At 39.0% G+C, this 19,470-nt stretch overlaps 1 protein-coding gene across 6 annotated transcripts in view; it reads right to left on the bottom strand.

The window, feature by feature from the left end:
• Nucleotides 1-18,562, bottom strand: part of ARNT (aryl hydrocarbon receptor nuclear translocator) — a 51,215-nt gene extending 32,653 nt beyond the window's left edge. For all 6 annotated transcript variants that reach the window (XM_079760631.1, XM_079760632.1, XM_079760633.1 and 3 more), the window contains exons 1-3: nt 18,391-18,562; nt 8,182-8,293; nt 4,634-4,678 (exon numbers count right to left, since the gene is read on the bottom strand). In XM_079760631.1, coding sequence (XP_079616757.1) covers nt 4,634-4,678; nt 8,182-8,293; nt 18,391-18,415 — 182 coding nt within the window. In that variant the 5' untranslated portion in view covers nt 18,416-18,562. The remainder of the gene's footprint in view (nt 1-4,633; nt 4,679-8,181; nt 8,294-18,390) is intronic.
• Between the last annotated feature and the right edge of the window lie 908 nt (nt 18,563-19,470).

Here is a 19,470-nt window from a genome sequence, read left to right as displayed (position 1 = left end):
AAAACTAGAAAGGAGTAAAAATATTCAACGGAAAAAATCCAATGGAAAAGCACCATAAATCCATACAGATAATAATAATATCCCATAGAACTTTGTAAACCCCTTACTTATCAGGCACACACACACACACACACACACACACACACACACACACACACACAAGATAGGTACAAAGATAATATCTTAAGGGCAGGGCTGACTTCCCTGTCAGCATCCCTCTAAGGTTAGAGATAGGTGTTTTCATGTTGTGGTTTTTTTTTTAATTATGGTAAAAAAACACATAATATAAAACTACCATCTTAACTTTTTTTAAGTGTACAGTTCAGTAATGTTAACTATATTCACACTGTTGTGCAAAAGATCTCTGGAACTTTTGCATCTTCCAAATCTGAAATTATATCCACTGAACACCATCTTTCCATTTCAACCTCCCACACCACCACCAGTTCCTGGCAACCATCATTTTACTTTGTTTTTCTGATTTTGCCTACTTTAGATACCTCATATAAGTAGAATCATAGAGTACAGCTATCCCTTGAACAACGCAAGTTTGAACTGGCGGGTCCATGTATACGCAGTTAAGTGAATCCATTCAGTTTGCACCTGCATTGTTCAAGAGTTAACTGTTATTTTCACTCCACGTATACAGAGGGTGGATTTGTACTACAATTTTTTATTGCGCCAGCAGTTGGCGCTCCAACCTCTGAGCTGTTCAAGGGTCAAATGTGTTTGTCTTATTTTGCTTATTTCACTTAGTAGAATGTCCTCAATGTTCATCCATGTAGTAGAAAGTGACAGGACTCCCTTCTTTTTTTAAGGCTAATAACAATCATTGGATATATATATACCACATTTTCTTTATCAATTAATCTATCAATGGATATATGGGTCACTTCCACTTCTTGGCTACTAAGAATAATGGAGCAATGAACATGAATATGCAAATATGTCTCCAATATCCTGCTTTCAATATTTTTGAATATATAATCAGAAGTGGGACTGCTGAATCATATGGTAATTCTGTTTTTAATTTCTGAGGAATCTCCATACTGTTTTCCATAGCGGTTGCATCATTTTATATTCCCAGACAACATCTATAAAATAGTTTTTAAGAGCCCTGGCCAGTTTGGCTCAGTGGATAGAGCGTTGGCCTGTGGACTAAAAAAAGGTCCTGGGTTCGATTGAGGTGAAGGGCATGTACCTTAGTTGTGGGCACATCCCCAGTAGCAGGTGTGCCAGGAGGCAGCTGATCGATGTTTCTGGCTTTCTATCCCTCTCCCTTCCTCTCTATAAAGGATCAATAAAATATATATATACATTTTTTAATATATTTTATTGATTTTTTACAGAGAGGAGGGGAGAGGGATAGAGAGTTAGAAACATCGATGGGAGAGAAACATCGATCAGCTGCCTCCTGCACACGCCCCACTGGGGATGTGCCCGCAACCAAGGTACATGCCCCTGACCGGAATCGAACCTGGGACCCTTCAGTCCACAGGCCGACACTCTATCCACTGAGCCAAACCGGTTAGGGCTATATATTTTTTTAAAAAAACAGTTTTTAAGAATGTCGAGGTTTTGTCCAGCCAGTGTTGCTCAATGGTTGAGCATCGACCTATGAACCAGGAAGTCCCAGTTCAATTCCCAGTCAGGGCACATACTCGGGTTGCGGGGCTCAATCCCCGGTGGGGGGCTTAGAGAAGGCAGCCGATCAATGATTCTCTGATGTTTCTCTCTCTCTCTCCTTCTCCCTTCCTCTTTCTAAAATCAATAAAAATATATTTTTAAAAAAAGAATGTCAAGGCTTTGAAACTCTAGGTACAATGTCAGAGTTACTAGTAGAAACTAGAATAGTGCTTCTCAAACTTGAATGCATGTACATACATAGAGAGGTGGGCAAAAGCACGTTTACAGATGTGAGTACGTGCAACACAAAAGTTATTCTTGCATTATTATTAGCCTACTTTTCTCCAGCCCAGTATTTTCAACTTTGGAAAGAAAAAAGGCAGGCTGCTTTGGCTGGTGTGGTTCAGTTGGTTGGGCATTATCCCACATGCCCTGAAAGGTTGCCAGTTCCATTCCCAGTCAGGACACATGCCCAGGTTGCCAGCTTGATCCCTGGGAGGAGGGGGATATGTAGGAGGCAGCTGATCAGTGATTCTCTCTCTCTTCCTCTCTAAAAACCAATTAAAAATCATTTTTCTTTTTTTCTTTTTTAAAGAAAAGAGGGTAGAATATGGATGATGAGGGCTAAGAATGCCCTCCTGAGAAGCGAACAGTATGTGAAATGCCTGGATTGTCTAAATCACGGTAAGAGGTAGGTACTGTGAGTGTAGAAGTTTAGCGATAAGGAAGAACACTGTTCTGTGAAGAAATGATGGAAACCACTAAATCTGATATAATGAAAATAGCAAAGAGGCTAGATTTCATGCCAAGTCAAGCCATGCCTCAGTGAGTATTTGGCATATGTTTATTTTATCTCATCTCCTCAGGTGCACAGGATCACTGAGGATTCACAAACTTGTACACAGAGAAATATCTTGATACTGATTTTATAGATTACTGATAAAAGGTTAAGTCATTTTCTAAAGGATATTCAGCAAATATGATGTCATCATCTGGCAATAAATGCTTAAGGCCACAGGCCCTGTTCATCTTTAGGAAGATCAAAAAGCTGCTGAGAGTAAAACAAAATGTGAAGTTACCTTTGAAAAGTTAACATTAGGACATCAGTGTGTGGGGATTGGGTTACTTATCATCTCCACCAGAGGGTGTGTGGGCCCTGGGAAAGAATGTACGTCATTAGCTTTCCCTTAGCAGGTTTAATAAAATGAAGGGAGAAGATAAAACTTACTTCTTCAAATAAGAGCAAGGAATTGCCTAGACATCAATATCATTTAACACTACTTTTTCTGACCTCCTGCAGTGTAGATAAGGAATACCTGGCGATATATAATTAGTATTTTCTTATTGAGAACAGACTGATAGTTGTCAGAGAGGAAAGCAGTTGGGGGCTGGATGAAAAAGGAGAAGGGATTAAGCAAAGAAAAAAAAATACTCATAGATAGTTGGGGAGTAGAAGAGGGTAAAGGGGGATAAATCGTGATGGAAAGAGACTTCACTTGAGGTAGTGAAAACACAATACAATATACAGATGATGTATTATAGAATTGTATACTTGAAACCTACATAATTTTATTAATGTCACCCTAATAAATTAAATTAAAAATAAATAAAATTAGCATTTTCAGAAATGTAATAATGTTTAATTGTAAAAATATTGCTAGTGTCAATGTATACTAGGCCTTAGAGTTTTTTCGGTATGATACTACCCATTAAACATTGCTCAGATGTTTACCAAATAATAAAAAAATTAAAAGAAGAAAAGAAAAAGAAAAAAGGCAGGTTGCAGTCAAGGTTATCCTCCTTTATTTGACTCTTACTGCTTTCCTTACTTACAATCAAAGCCAAGTAATTGATCTCCACAAGAATAAATATTTCCCATCTCTGAAAGAACTCCATCAAAATACTGAAAAGTCCATTTTCAGTACTTCAACAGAGTCAATAATCAAAAATACAAATTCCAATTCCTGTCATGGACAATAGGGGGGTGGGGGCATACATGGGGAGGGGTTTGGGATGGGAATGGGGGGATGAGGACAAATATGTGATACCTTTATCAATAAAGAAATTAAAAATAAAAATAAAAAAATTCCAATTCCTGTTCTATAGGAGAAGTGAATGGGTTTCAGAGAATGACCCACCAACAAATTACGCCCCCTTGTATCTACTCCCTTGTATAGGACCCCCTCATTGACTCTGATGTAGACATCTGACTTGCTTTGTCCAATGAAACGTTACAAATGTCAAAACAGAGCAGAGGCTTGATAAGCATTTAGTTATCATAAGGTATAATAAATCCTACAATACAAAGGATAAGGACTTACCCTCTGGATTATAGCCATCACCATGTAAAGAAACTCAGCCTGACCTACTGGCCCCCTTAAGAATAAAAGACCAAACTAAATATTTTTTTTGTTAATTTATTCTCAAATGTCACTACTGCTAGTACTCCCAACCTGCCCCTTATCCTTTTTTTAAGAGAAAAATAAAAATTTGTAAAGCTTGTGATCCATTTGGGCAAATTCTGAAGATCTCAAATAACTTTATATCAAACCATTGATCAATAAACAGTTACTAATGAAAAAAAAAAGGAATAAAAGACCACAAAGAGATATCCACCCACATCAGTTGAGTCAAGTTCCCAGCTGACCAGCCAGCTGAACACAGTATTGTGAGTCTAGGAAAGATTAGCAGAATAACTATCCACCTAGCCAATCTACACAATTCTGAGAAATAAGAAATCATTGTTTTTAAGCCAAACACACAGCAATAGATAACTAACACAGATGATCTTGTAAATTCTCTGCCCTCCCCTCAAAGAGCTCCTTCCTTTGCAGCTATTAAAAGAATGCTTGGAAATTTCATGGAATACAATATAATAGAAAAACTTAGTTCTAAGATGAAGCATTCTCCTTAGGCCTAAAGATAAAAATAATACAAGTCAGAAATATAAAGATCATGAACTAATTTTTAACATCAGAAATCTAGAGAAAGTTTTTCAAAATCTTACCTCAAAAATTTACTGTTGCCTTCTCCATCATCATCAAAATCCAACCTAGGGAAAGCCAACAATAAATAGTGTAAGCCTACTGACAATACAGAACATTAAGAAATTAAAAATTCTCAACCTACAAACTTCTTGAACACCCAACCAAATGAAAGAAGGAAATAAGTAGACAGAAGTAAAACAAAGCTATGTTACCTCTTCTTAGCTGTACCAAACTGGACAAAGAAACTGGGCAATCAAAAAAGAGTACCGCCCTGACTGGTTTGACTCAGTGGATAGAGCATCAGCCTGCAAAATGAAGGGTCAGATGTTCCTGTCAAGGGCATATGCCCAGGTTGTGGACTCGATCCCCAGTGTGGGGCATGCAGCAGACAGCCAATACAATGATTCTCTCTCATCACTGATGTTTCTATCGCTCCCTCTCTCCCTTTTAAAAGAGTACCTACTGCTACCTTACATTCTCCCAGGGTAGCAGTCAACCTTTGCCAAGTTTTACATCTGAGTAATAAGTAATACAATCTCTACAAAAGGAGTAGGAACACACTAAAAAAAAAAATTATATGAATAATTCAAGTCCATTTCTCATTTCTATGATCTACTCTAAGCTGTGTTACCAGATTTCTGAAACATCTTTCAGAACAGTAATATTACATAAGAGAGTGATTTAATACCTCAAAAGGTTAAATACTGCTTTTTCCTTTCTTTTTTCTAATAAACCTGTAATTTATGCTACAGTCAAGACACTGAGTGTACTAGATGAGGTGAAAACAAGAGACTCGCCTTCAAGGGACTATTTGTATACACAAATACAAATATAAAGCAAGGAGCATAATCAATGTGCTACTGTTGTTCAATGAAAGTACCAAAAGCAGAGGTGACTTTTATTTCAGGAAATTAGGAAAGATTATAGGTAACAAGGTAAAACCAATCTCCTATTAATCTCTGTACTCTTATTAAACTTAAACATTATATTAGCACCTTAACCCAGTGATCTCTTGTAACTACACTAGTGTGACAAATTGGTATTATGGTCCTCTAGGTGGGTATATAAGTATGCAGCATCAATCCTGAAAGTGTTTGTCCCTTTCCTCCCTGCAGTCCCTAAATATCTGTCTACCAGGTGTACCGGTTAATAATGTGGATTTTGTGATCAAAGAAAACACGATAATTTCAAGAGAAACATCAAAAGTGCTTGAAGCCTGAAACCAAGGTATGTGCCCTAAACTGAAATCAAACCAGGGACCCTTTGGTACGCAGGCCAATGCTCTATCCACTGGGCCAAACTTGCTAGGGCCAGTACTCCATTTTTAAATATACTGTAACTTAACTAAGCCCTTAATTTTGATATTTATATTGCTTCTAAATTTTTGTGATTTTTTTATAGCCATAACACTGTATTTAAGAGAGTGGACTCTAAAGCTAACCTCCCAAGTTTCACATCACAGATCTTCCCCTTACTTTAGAACCTTGGGTAGGTTACTTATCCACCCTATGCCTCAGTAAGTAAGCTAAAATGTGTAAAGCCCTTAGAGACATAACAAGTCTTAGTGTGTTACTCACGTTACCACCTTAGTCCAGGAATCACTCTTGTATTACTCTTGATGGGCTAAAACTTAAAGACTAGCTATAATATTAACTACATAATTTTTAAAAAGGAAAAAGGAGCCGAAACCGGTTTGGCTCAGTGGATAGAGCGTCGGCCTGCGGACTGAAGGGTCCCAGGTTCGATTCCGGTCAAGGGCATGTACCTTGGTTGCGGGCACATCCCCAGTAGGGGGTGTGCAAGAGGCAGCTGATCGATGTTTCTCTCTCATCGATGTTTCTGACTCTCTATCCCACTCTCTTCCTCTCTGTAAAAAATCAATATATTTTTTTTAAAAGAAAAAGGAAATAGGAAATTTTAATGCCAAAAAATGGATAAAAATACTACCCATGCTTCTAGGCCTTTCTAAAGCAACCTCCTTTCTGAAGTCTTTCCCAATCTTTACCAACCAATTATGGCATTATCATACTGTGAGACACAACAGTCTATTTGTTTCTTTCTTAACAAACTTGGCATATTTTACCTTGTGTTATATTTATGTATGTAATGATGATCCCTCTCAGTTGATTATGTTCATAAGCAACTTAAAGGACTGTGTCTTATTTACCTCCATATCCTACTAGCAATCAGCCCAATGCCTTATGCGAATCAGGCATTTCATAAATACTTTTGGAACTGAATACACTCTGCATTCGAAATCAAGAAACACTCTGCATTCGAAATCAAGAAGCTGGTTTGGCTCAGTGGATAGAGCCTGCACAGTGAAGGGTCTGGGTTCCATCCCGGTTAAGGACACATGCCCAGATATCCCAGTAAGGAGTGTGCAGAAGGCAGCCAATCAATGATTCTCTCTCATCGATGTTTCGATCTCTCTCCCTCTCCCTTTCTCTCTGAAATCAATAAAAATATTTTAAAAAAATAAACATGTCAGTAACTTAGAGAAGAAATATTCTAGGGTTCAGAATTCTCTAAATTTATAAAAGTAGACAGCCTATCAAAAACATTTTGAGAATGCAGACACAAAGTTTAATGAAAGCAGTAAAAGTTTTCTCAGTAACATTCATAGTCCTTTACATTGCAGAAATTTTTGGTTTTAAAAAGACTTATAGGAAACTTAGACAAGCCCTGGCCAGTTTGCTCAATGGTTAGAGTGTCATCCCAGAAACCAAAGGGTCGTGGAAGGGTCCCTGCCACTCTCTCTGAAAAGTAATGGAAAAAATGTCCTCAGGTGAGGATTAAAAAATAATAAACAAACAAACAAACAAACAAACAAATAAATAAATAAATAGACAAAAACATCAATTCTATAATTTAAAAATTCAGCCATGACCCACATAGCTAAATGGTTAGAGTGTCGGCCCACAGACCTATGGGTGGCAGGTTCAATTCCTAGTCAAGGGCACACACCTGGGTTGTAGGTTCAGTCGACCGGGGCACATGCGGAAGGCAACCAATGGATGTTTCTTTCTCACATGGATGCTCCTCTCTCTCTCTCTCTCCCTCCCTCCCTCTTTTCCTCCCTCTCTTTCATCCTCTCTAAAATTCAATGAAAAAAATATCCTTGGGTGAGGATTAACAAAAATAAATAAAAATCAATAAAAAAATTAATAAAATAAACATTAAAAAATCCAGGGACTAAAAAGAGTTATTTGCCCTAGCTGATCTGGCTCAGTGGATAGAGAGTCAGCCTGCAGACTGAAGGGTCCCGGGATTCCGGTCAAGGGCACATGCCCAGGTTGCAAGCTCAATCCCCAGTAGGGGTGTGCAGGAGGCAGCCAATCAATGATTCTCTCTCATCATTGATGTTTCTCTCTCTCTATCCCTCTCCCTTCCTCTCTGAAATCAATAAACAAATATATATATTTTTTAAAAAGAGTTACTTAAGAGCAGTATAGTAAGAAACCAGTTGAAGTGAAAGGGCTAGGAATAGTCAAGAGGGTTCAGCTACAAAGTAAGTCAGGCTGGTTATTAGGAGAGACACTCATGACACAATTTACCCCAAACTTACCCTGGTCGCCGCTTAATAGGCCTCTGTACAATGGCTCCTCCACCTTGAATCCCAGGCCCAGGGTTTCCAGAGGCAATGGCTGGACCCAGTGATGGTACATCTGATGTCATTTCTATCAGTGAAAAACAGAAATACACATTTTAAAAAGATGGTCCTTGCTCATAATCACCATCACCATCATGATCAAGTTGGCCAGAAGAAAGGCTCAAGTTATAGATAAAAATTACAGTAGTTTGCTAGAAAACACAAATGTTCATGTCCAGATTGCTCTTCTTGAATTCTTACACTGGTAAAAGATTTCCCAGGTTGGAAGAGAAAGTACTATATATATTCTGCAGACTTCACTTTTAAAAACTTCTAATAGTTACATAATATTAATCTAAAACTTATACACAAATTGGTTTATACATTGCATTCATGCAACAAATATATATAACTTAGCTCCTTTCATTTATTTTATTTTATTAAAATATACAGAAAACCCAAAAATAAATATCACCTACCAATACTCAGAAAATTATATAGGGTAAAACTCTAAGTCCTTTTCCTGCACCTTTTATCCCCGCCCCCCCCCCCCCCCGCCGCTCCTTCCAACTCAATCTCATTTCCCAGAAAGAACCACTGTTATCAGTTAAGATCATTTTATTTCTTATTTTCCCCTCAGATTATATATACCTATATCTCTAATAAAAAATAGGCATATGTTTTAATGAAAATGGAATCCTGGTTTACAACTTGCTTTTTTAAAAAATATACATCATGGATATTTGTACACACAAACACAATCACACACATATATACCTCATTCATTTTTATAATTTCAATTATGTAAGTACTAAAGGTCCGGTGCATGACATTCGTGCACTGTGGGGAGGTCCCTCAGCCTGGCCTGCACCCTCTCGCAGTCTGGGACACCTCAGGGGATGTCCACCTGCCAGCTTAGGCCCGATCCCCCTGGCCTAAGCCAGCAGGCGGACATCCCTCTCGCAGTCCAGGGCTCTTGCAGTCCGGGACCCCTCGCTCCTTACTGCCTGCCTGCAGCAGAGGCAGGAGAGGCTCCCGCCACTGCCGCTATGCTCGCCAGCCATGAGCCCAGCTTCTGGCTGAGCAGCACTGACCACCAGGGGGCAACTCCTGCATTGAGCGTCTGCCCTCTGGTGGTCAGTGCACGTCATAGAGACCGGTCCTTCCACAGTTCGGTCAATTTGCATATTAGGGTTTTATTATATACTAGAAGCTCGATGCACGAAGATTCGTGCTAGAATGGGCTTTCCTTTCCCTGGCTGCCGGCACCGCCTTTCCACTCCGGCCCAGCCCCTTTCTGCTCAGGCCATGGAGCCGCCTCTCTCCACTCAGGCCCGCCTTCCCACACTGCCCAGAGGCCCTGAGAGACTGGGGGTGGGGCAGAACGCCTGCATTGTCGCCATTGCGACATTGCAAGGGTTCCACCCCGTCACTTGGCACATGTGTATGCAAATTAACTGCCATCTTTGTTGAGTTAATTTGCATATCACTCCTGATTGGCTGGTGGTGTAGCAGAGGTACAGCCAATTTACATGTTTGTCTATTATTAGGTAAGATGTTACTATTCTATTTATTATTATAAGCTTCTTACTTTTCTTTTACTATTATAAATAATGCTCCAAGGACATTTACATATACAACTTTTTTTAAAAATATATTTTATTTATTTTTTTACAGAGAGGAAGGAAGAGAGATAGAGTTAGAAACATCAATGAGAGAGAAACATCGATCAGCTGCCTCCTGCACACCCCCTACTGGGAATGTGCCCACAACCAAGGTACATGCCTTTGACCAGAAGCGAACCCGGGACCTTTCAGTCCGCAGGCTGACGCTCTATCCACTGAGCCAAACTGGTTTTGGCTACATATACAACTTTAAATTCTCTTTTGCTATTTTAGAATAGATTCCTAGAGATGAAATTCACTGTGTCCAAATATATAGGCATTTAAAATTTTGATGGATATTGCTAAATTACATTCCAAAAAGGTTACTACAATTTATGCTCCCACAACAGGATAAAAGAGTACCTATTTCCTTCATCAGCACTGGATATTATACTTTTTAATTTTACCAAATCTGGTAGATAAAAATAGTACATTATCACATCTGAAACTTATAATTTTATTAACCAATGCCACCCCGATAAAGTCAATAAAAATCCATTTGCTTTAACTTGCATTGTTTCTTTTTATATTTATTAGTCATGAGAAATCAATGAGTTGATTCTTCATACCTTTGCTTATGTTTATGCTGAATATGGGCTTTTTCTAATAAATGTATAAGATCTATCAGCATGTAAAAGATACTGAGTCATTTGTCTATTATGTAATTATAAATAACTATACACATTTTACATTTTTATGTTGTTAAATTTATCAATATTTTTCCAAATAATTCCTGGATTTTTGTCTTCCTTAGGAAAGCTCCCCATCCTCCAGATTACTTCCATATTTCCTTATAGTTTTGTTTTTCATATTTAGATTTTTTTAAATCGATTTTAGAGAGAAAGGGAGAGGGAAAGAGAGAGAAAAATCAATGTGAGAGAGACACATCAACCAGCCACCTTCCGCATATACCCCAACTGGGGATCGAACCCAAAACCTAGGTATGTATCCTAACCAGGAATCAAACCCGGGGCCTTCTGGTGAACAGAGGACACTCCAACCAACTATTATATACAGGCCAGGGCCATATTTAGATTTTCAATCCATCTGAAATTTATTACCACATGCCTACCTAGCATAAAATAGAACTCTACTTTCTTCCAAATGGATAGCTATTCTAACATCATTTGCTGAATAGTCCATCTTTTCCTTACTTATCTGAAGTGATTCCTTTATTAAACTTTAATTATATATAGATAATTGATCTCTTTCTACACTTCTATATTAATATATTTTCCCGCTCTTGTATAAATACCCAGAACTTTTGACTATAACAGATTTAAAGTACCTTTTAAATTATCAAATAGTAAAGTCCTCCATTCCCCATTATTTTACAAAATTTTCTTATTAAATGTCACATACTTATTTCTGCTCCCATGGCAATGGAGTACATGTACTTTTCCTTATTCATCCTGCTAAATACAACTAAAAGTCTGAACATCATATATAAAACAAACATAAGAATACTCTGAAAGGTGAAGAAAAGGCAGATGAGCTAATACCACATGACTTGAAGAATGAGAGGGTGATGAGTTCCCTTGGGTTTTCTTGGTGCCTCATATATCCCAGACACAGGGCTAAAAAGTCAGCAACCTGGCAAAACAAAGGGGTACAAACTACAAATAACTCCCCCAAAAGCCTGCTCTCTCTAGCCACAGGACCAGGAAATGGGCAGTTTACCAAGACAGAAAATTCTTAGACAACAATCTCTTCCCCAGCCAAACACCAGAGGAAAATCGGACCTCAGTTGCACCCTGCCAGCAAACATCCTGAGTAGGGAGGCAAAACATCCATCCTTGTGAGGCTGTAACAGAGGCCTGAAATGGTGTCAGAGGACAAGTAGGGTCTTGGAACTTCCATTTCCACTGGTTGAAAATGAAAACCTGTCCCATACAGTGTCAGTGGAGACAATGTGAGGAGGTGTAACCTCCATCCCCATCCAGCAGTAATAAGAAGCCTCCACCTCAGGTGTCAACAAGGTTTAGTAGGGAACCTGGGAATTCTACTTCCACCTAGCAATAACAAGGAGTACTCCTCATCACCCACCCCCAATGTGGTGCTAGTGAAAGCCAGCTAAAACAGGTTTAAATAAGATCCAATATCAAATAACATTAACACAAAAATATCCACTTATTATTTTTTGTAAAAATATATATCTAGGCTTCAATTTTTAAAAAATCATTTATCATACCAAGAACCAAGATGATCCTAAATTGAATGAAAAATAACAAACAATAGATGCCAACAATAATATGACACAGATGTTAGCAGTATCAAAGATTTTAAAAGCAGCCATGACAAAAACGCTTCAACAAGCTCTTACTAACGCAGTTGAAACAAAATATAGAAAGCCTCAGCAAAGAAATAGCCCAAACAAACAAACAAACAAAACAGGAAATATAAAGAATCTAATAGAATTTTAGAACTAAAAAATAATAAAATAAAAAATTAAGTGGATGGGGTTAACAGCAAGGACAAATGAACCAATCAGTGAAATGGAAGGCAGAACACTAGAAATTATACATTCTGAAAAGAAAGAAAATAGACTGGGGGTGGAGGGGAGTAAACAGAAAAACAAATTAACAGTCTCAGAGATCTATATAACTATAACAAAAGACATATTTTGTCATTATAGAACCATGGAAAGAAAAGAGAAAGAAGGTAACACTAAAAAATAACATCTGAAGTTTCCTAAATTTGGCAAGAGATGTAACCTACAGATTCAAGAAGGTGAGTATATCTCTACAGGATAAACGTAAGGAAATCCATCCCAATACCCATTATAATTAAACTTCTAAAACCTAAAGGCAATGAAAACTGGTTAAGTAGCCTTAATCACATATTAACATGAGTGATAAGAAAATATAATTTAAAAGATTAATCTGATAGATTTAAAGTTTGAAGTAATAGAAGTAGGAAGATGAATTAGACTAATAAAAAATGAGGTGATAGCCCTAGCCGGTTTGGCTCAGTGGATAGAGCGTCAGCCTGTGAACCGAAAGGTCCCAGGTTTGATTCCAGTCAAGGGCACATGCCCGGGTTGTGGGGTCAATCCTCAATGGGGCCTTGCAGGAGGCAGCCGATCCATGATTCTCTCTTATCATGGATGTTCCTCTCTCTCCCTCTTCCTTCCTCTCTGAAATCAATAAAAATTAAAAAATTTAAAAATGAGGTGATTAAGGCCTAAATTAGTATAGCAGAATGGAATGGTAAAGGAACCTCTAAAATTGTAAAACTATGCAACTTAATAAGGATAGTGGATTAAATGTATACATCTACTTTTACTTTCTCCCCCCCAAATATGTATGTATGTGTGTGTGTATATATATATGTGTATATATATACATATATATACACACACACACACACACACACACACATATATATATATATATATATGAGAAAAACAGTTTTATACAATATAAAACCACATGGACAGAAAAATGGGAGGAAGAAAGGAACAATAAATTTTTGGAAACTGGGAACAACTTCCTTGGTAGACCCACAAGAACTCACTCCTAAGCCAGCAAGGAAAAAAGCAGAAAACAAAACACAATTTACATGGTGAAATCTCCCAAAGTCTAGGAACTGGTGACTAATGGGAGTGGGGGAGTGGGGGTGTGGGGGTGTGCAGGATGAATAAAAGCCAAAATTAAAAGGATTGGTTCAACATCTGTTTCAGCAGCAGGTAGATTCCCAGATCCTCTCCCTCCCTGGTTCCTTCTAGTAGAAAAACTGCCCCTCCTTCACCCTGTCAAAAGACTGATTTATTCTCTGGAGAATGTAAACCAGAGGTCCTCCAGTCTGGAGAACACTGGGCAAAGATGAAAGTGAGGGTCCAAACTGAAAACTGGGAAACCAACGGCAATGTATGTAAAATGATTGCTTGTTTTCTCCTAAGGTCCTGCCTCTTTCCTGTCCTCGGTTTCTTCTTTCTTGGTACTCTCTCCTACTGGTGAAGCACATCCTCTAGTGAGCTCCTGAAAAAGAGTGTAAGGGAGACCTTGGATGGATGGATGAAAATACCTTTCTTCTATTTCACTAATTGACAGTTTGCCTAGATAGGGAATTCTAAGTTGGAAATTATTTGCCTCAGAATTTTGAAGGCATTGCTTCGTTGTCTTCTCGATGAGAGAGAAACGTCGATGAGCTGCCTCTTGCACACCCCCTACTGGGGATGTGCCCGCAACCAAGGTACATGCCTTTGACCGGAATTGAACCTGGGACCCTTCAGTCCGTAGGCAGACGCTCTATCCACTGAGCCAAACCGGTTTCGGCCCCATTTTCTTTTTTCCTCTCTGGAGCTTGTAGGATGCTCTTTGCATATGATGCTGCAGTTTCATGATAATATGCTTTGATGTGGTTTGTTTTCATTCACAGGTCTGGCCCCTCCAGTTTGAAAACTGGAGTCTTTTACTTCAGGGACATTTAATTAAACAAAAAGTTTGGTTAAAAGATATAAAAATGGTTGTCACTGGGAAGGAACTGAGAGAAGGGAGAAGACTGCTGTTTTTGCAACAAATTATGTAGAACAGTTGTTAATATATGCATGGATAATTATGATTAAAATAATTTTAGCCCTAGCTGGTGTTGCTCAGTGGATAGAGTGTCGGCCTGTGGACTGAAGGGTCTTGGGTTCGATTCCCAGTCAAGGCACATGCCCGGGTTGTGGGCTCAATCCCCAGTAGGGATCATGCAGGAGGCAGCCGATTGGTGATTCTCTCTCATCATTGATGTTTCTATCTTTCTCCCCCTCTCCCTTCCTCTCTGAAGTCAATAAAAAATAATAATAATTTTAAACATTTAAATATTACATGCAAAATATTTTATGCAAAAAAGATATGATAACTAGATAAATACATAAAAGAATACAAAACTGTGATCATCATAAAAGATAAAGTTAAAAAAGGAAATAGATATGAGGAAATATTGGTGAGCGAAAAAAAAAAGAGTATGTTAAAGATTATTCAACTAAAGATGTCTTTTAAATAAGAAAGCTTAGTTCAAATTTTACTAGTTTTGAAATTAACTCCAAGATGTCATGGACTAAGTAAAATAATTTTAAAAAGGGTTTTGTTTCTTGAGTGTTGCAATTTAGTTTTGAAGATCAACTACAGTGGAAATTCCTATTGTTATTGCATTAAAAGATAGTGATCCATAGCAGAAAACCACAAAAAAACTTTCACAAGACAACATATTAGTTTCATCTGTTGGGCTGATAGAAGGGTAGGATTGGAATTTGAAAAACCAAGCTGAGAGACCACTATTTCAAAACAACAACAAAACTAGAGTCGAAAGAAAGCAGAAGTATTTACTTCTTAATTTCTAAGAAAATGGAGAAGATTCAGGTTGATGCTACAAATCTTATAGTATAAAAAGTATGCAGATTAAACAATTAGTAAATTAGTAATTTTTCAAAAGTGTTTGTAATAGAATATAATACAAAGTATCTTGGCATCTTAATTTTACACTACATAAATTGTTAATTGATGCTTTTAAAACTGTAATTTATGTAGGCAAAAATTATGTGAAAATTTTTCCCTAAATGTCAGCCTTACAAACCCTAACAGTATTCTTTCCCTTGCCTTTTACCACATTTTCCATCCACAATAAATGGTACTTAATGGTAGCACACAAAAAGAACTCTACTAAAGAGAATACCAGAATTAAGGGAGGAAACACCTATACTCCTACAAACTCATTCATATCTTTGGTTTGTATACTGAATTGTAAATCAAATACCTACTGTCTTCCCTACCAGCACCTTAGTCAATCACATATGCAATTTTAAAAGTGTTCCTCAAAATTGTTAGTATTCTATTGACAAGAAAAATATAGCCTAAGACTTCATGGGCCATATCCACCCACTCCTATTTGCCAATGGAAGTAGAATTAGTAAAAAATAATAGAATATAAAGAATTATTAATTCATGCAGAAAAAAAAGCCATCATCATATTAGAACTATCACTTCAGCATAACTTTTTTTAAAATATATTTTTATTGATTTCAGAGAAGAAGAGATAGAAACATCGATGAGAGATAATCATTGATTGGCTACCTCCTGCACACCCCCTACTGGGGACCGAGCCCACAACCCAGGCATCGAACTTTGACTGGAATCGAACCCGGGACCCTTCAGTCCACAGGCCGATGCTCTATCCACTGAGCCAAACCAGCTAGGGCCAGCATAATTCTTATTAGAGAGTAGATATAAACCGTTTCTTACTATTTCTCTTGATCCAGCATCATGTTAAGACAGTGAAGATGCAAAGGAAACAGGTCCCCTGCAAGATACTAAAGGGCCACCCAGAGTCCCTAAATCATACTCTACGTACAATTAAAATGATCAAGCATTGTTATTAATGCTAAGAATTAACTTAAATGAAGCTTAGAGAGAACAGTTAATTAGTACAAAAGCCCTTTGCAGACATATGTAAAGATAGACCATAAACTGTAGGGAAATAAGCACCAACCAAAAAAAGTAGAAAAAACTCAAAGAAATAGGTATGATGTCGCTAGTCCCTAAAATGGCTCTAAGAAAAGGTTTGACCATGTGACAAAGAATTCTGACCTGAAAACTATTTACTTTTTTTCCACTGAGCACAGTACATGCCCACCCTGTGTCCCTCCATTCATGGTCCTCATTTCCCAAAAAGCAACAGGCTATTAAAAGTCCACACTGCATCTATGATCTTTCTTTTGATATAAAGTAGCAAAAGAAATGAAGAAAAAAAATACATTTTCTAATTTAATTATAATGTGCTGAACATGAGATCAATAACTTGGAAGAGTTTGAAGAATTTTTCAACATCAAAAAATAAATCTAAAAATTGCAGAAGTGGACTGTCAATGGACAATCAACAAAATCAACTGTTTCATTAGCAAGGATTCGACACACGTACAATATTTTTTGCTTACAGATTTAAGTTGATATTAATCAGCTAATGAAAATGTGGTCAAGTGATTGTCATTCTGGTTACTGTTAAAAAAAAATACACACACATACAACAAAATAAAGCAACCCCACCTACACTACTGGGGGGGAAAAAAATTTCGGACACATGCACTGAACTTGTTTACCCAGGCAACGTCTTAGTAACAGAAATGCTTTGCAACTTGACTAGGATTATATAAGTATTTTGCAATGTGTTATCAATTTAAAATCTTGTTTCTTTACTCCCCAGTTAGGAATTAGGTTATTTTACTATAAGGCTATAATAATAGCATCTCTCCGATTTGATTCCATCACTAAGCACTTCCTACAATGGAATTTTATCTCCTTTTCCTCTAAAAATAAAACAACTTAGAAGATTTAAAAATACGATACCGACATGTGACAAAATAACTTAAGTAATTCTGTTCCCAGAAATGTGGTAGGAAAGAGTAAATTTCACAGTGATTCAACTATTATAGCAAAACCTGGGTACTGCAAAATAATACTGACTTCGCAGACACGAAAGAAACCCAACTTAAACTGCAACGTGGGAACAGCACTGAATCCCTTCCACACTGTCTTTTCAAGAAATTCATCCCCACCTCTTAAGTCTCTTAGAGGTAGGGATTTCTAAGAAGGGATTTCATTTTGCAAGAAAATGGCCAAGGTAAACTAGGATCCCTAAAATGAAATACTTCCTATGGGTGAATAACTGTAACACAGTGGAAAGAGGACTGGGACTAGGAATTTGAAGACCTGATCCGTCTAGACCTGATGCACTATACACCTCGCTCCACCTCTTAGGACATGAATGGCTTGATTTTTTATTTTTTTTCCCCATGTCCAAGCTCCCCCTTTGGAAGAGATGTTCATTGAGAAATGGCATGGAACTGAACTTTTCTTTCAAAATGGGAAATGCTTCGACCCTCACCTAACAGTATTTAAACGTGGGTTTTTGAATGCTTGTTGTTAATATCTGCCCTGAACGCAAACCATTTCACAAACCTCCGCCCTCGGCAGCTAAAGACACTACGAGGCACCTCCGATACAGAAACGCAGGTTTCAAAGGATAGCCCGTGGCGCAGTGGGGTGCGGTGGGGTGGGGTGGGGTGGGGGGCAGGGTGCAGCCTAGAGAAACTGTGCGAACACATTCAAATATTCTTAACTTTACATTTAAATCTAAACGTTTGAAAGTGCCACTTCAGATAAATAGCAACGTGGTCCAGTGTTTAGGAGTCTCAACTACTTTTAAAGTAAGCTGAGCCACTCTACCCAGTTATTTGGCGTCCAGCAGCTCCAGTGGGCAGAGGGTTGAAAGAGGACCCTACCGAACTCCCAACAGAACTCGGGGTGCGGAACCCCCAACGCCCGCCCGCTGCCTCCCTCTCCAACTCGAGTCTCCCCAAGTCCCCAGGGTCGGGCCCCTCCCCCAGGTCAAGCCCATCCCCCATGGCCCCCTCCCGGCCCCCCACGCGTCCGCGTGCCCTCAGCTCCGACTACGGCCCCTCAGCCCAGGGTCCACCTCAGTTGCCAACCCCGTCAGCCCCTCCTCCCCAAGAAGGAGCCCCAGTCCTCCGTCTCCTCACCGGGATTAGCAGTTGTAGCCGCCATAGCCGTAGGTGCCACCGCCGTCCCGCCACCCCCCCCCGCAGTGGGAGGAGCCACTGACACCGAACGGGGCGGGAGGGGGGAGCAGGAGGGAAGAGCCACTCCCCGACGCGGCACCCTACGGCCGCCACCGCTACCGCGGAACCCAAGATGGCGGCCACAACAACCCCCACCGTCCCCAGACCCTACGGCGCGGGAGGCCCCGCCCACTTGGGGGCGGAGTCATAACCAGGGCCAGCCTCCTCGGGGAAACTGGCCAATGGGAACGCCAAATCGGCCACAGGCAGGGCTGGCCACGGAACCAGCCGGTCCAGTGGAGGAGGGAGGGCGAGGAAGAAGTCAGCTGTCTTCCTAATCCCACCTCTTGGGCGTCAGAGGTCAGTGATGAGAAACGTCAGTGAAAAACAATTTTACTAAAATGCTTCCCTTGGTAGTGGATTCGCCCAGTTGGACACTCTGCAGACGATTGGTTTTGTAAAATCCGCGCTAGGTGCTCTAATGCCTAAATTTCATATGGTGATCTGGAATACTTTCTATAGTTTTTTCCCCTTTTAAGAACATTTGTCCCTGGTGGAAAAAAAAAAATTCAATAACTAATTTTTAAATGTCTGCTATGGTACTGGTAGTGCAGGAGGATCTGGGCGCTCACGGTCTAATAAGGGAAATACCGAAAGTCAAAAACAGAAGGCAAGAAGGTATTTTGACTGAGTGGGGATAACTTTCTTTGGTCCAAGATAGGGATATAGTGACGGATTTTTAGTAAGGAAGTGATAAAATGAGGACTGCACAGATTTGTTCAATAATAGGAAACGTTGAGTACTTCGGGCCAGACACTGACTAAAACTGCTTTATATGTATTTACTCACTTAACCCTCACAACAAAACTGTGAGGTCGATTCTATTACTGTATTATTTCCATTTTGCAGATAATGAAACAGCAGCAAAGCAGGTTGCAGGCTAGATCCCCAGTGTGGGGCGTGCAGGAGGTAGCTGATCAATATTCTCTCTCATCCTTGATGCTTCTATCTCTCTCTCCCTCTCCCTTCCTCTCTGAAATC

Source organism: Cnephaeus nilssonii (assembly GCF_951640355.1).
Source record: "Cnephaeus nilssonii genome assembly, chromosome: 21".
NCBI classification, from domain to species: domain Eukaryota; kingdom Metazoa; phylum Chordata; class Mammalia; order Chiroptera; family Vespertilionidae; genus Cnephaeus; species Cnephaeus nilssonii.
Note: the sequence above shows the minus strand (reverse complement) of the source record. Positions and strands in the feature narration are given on the sequence as shown.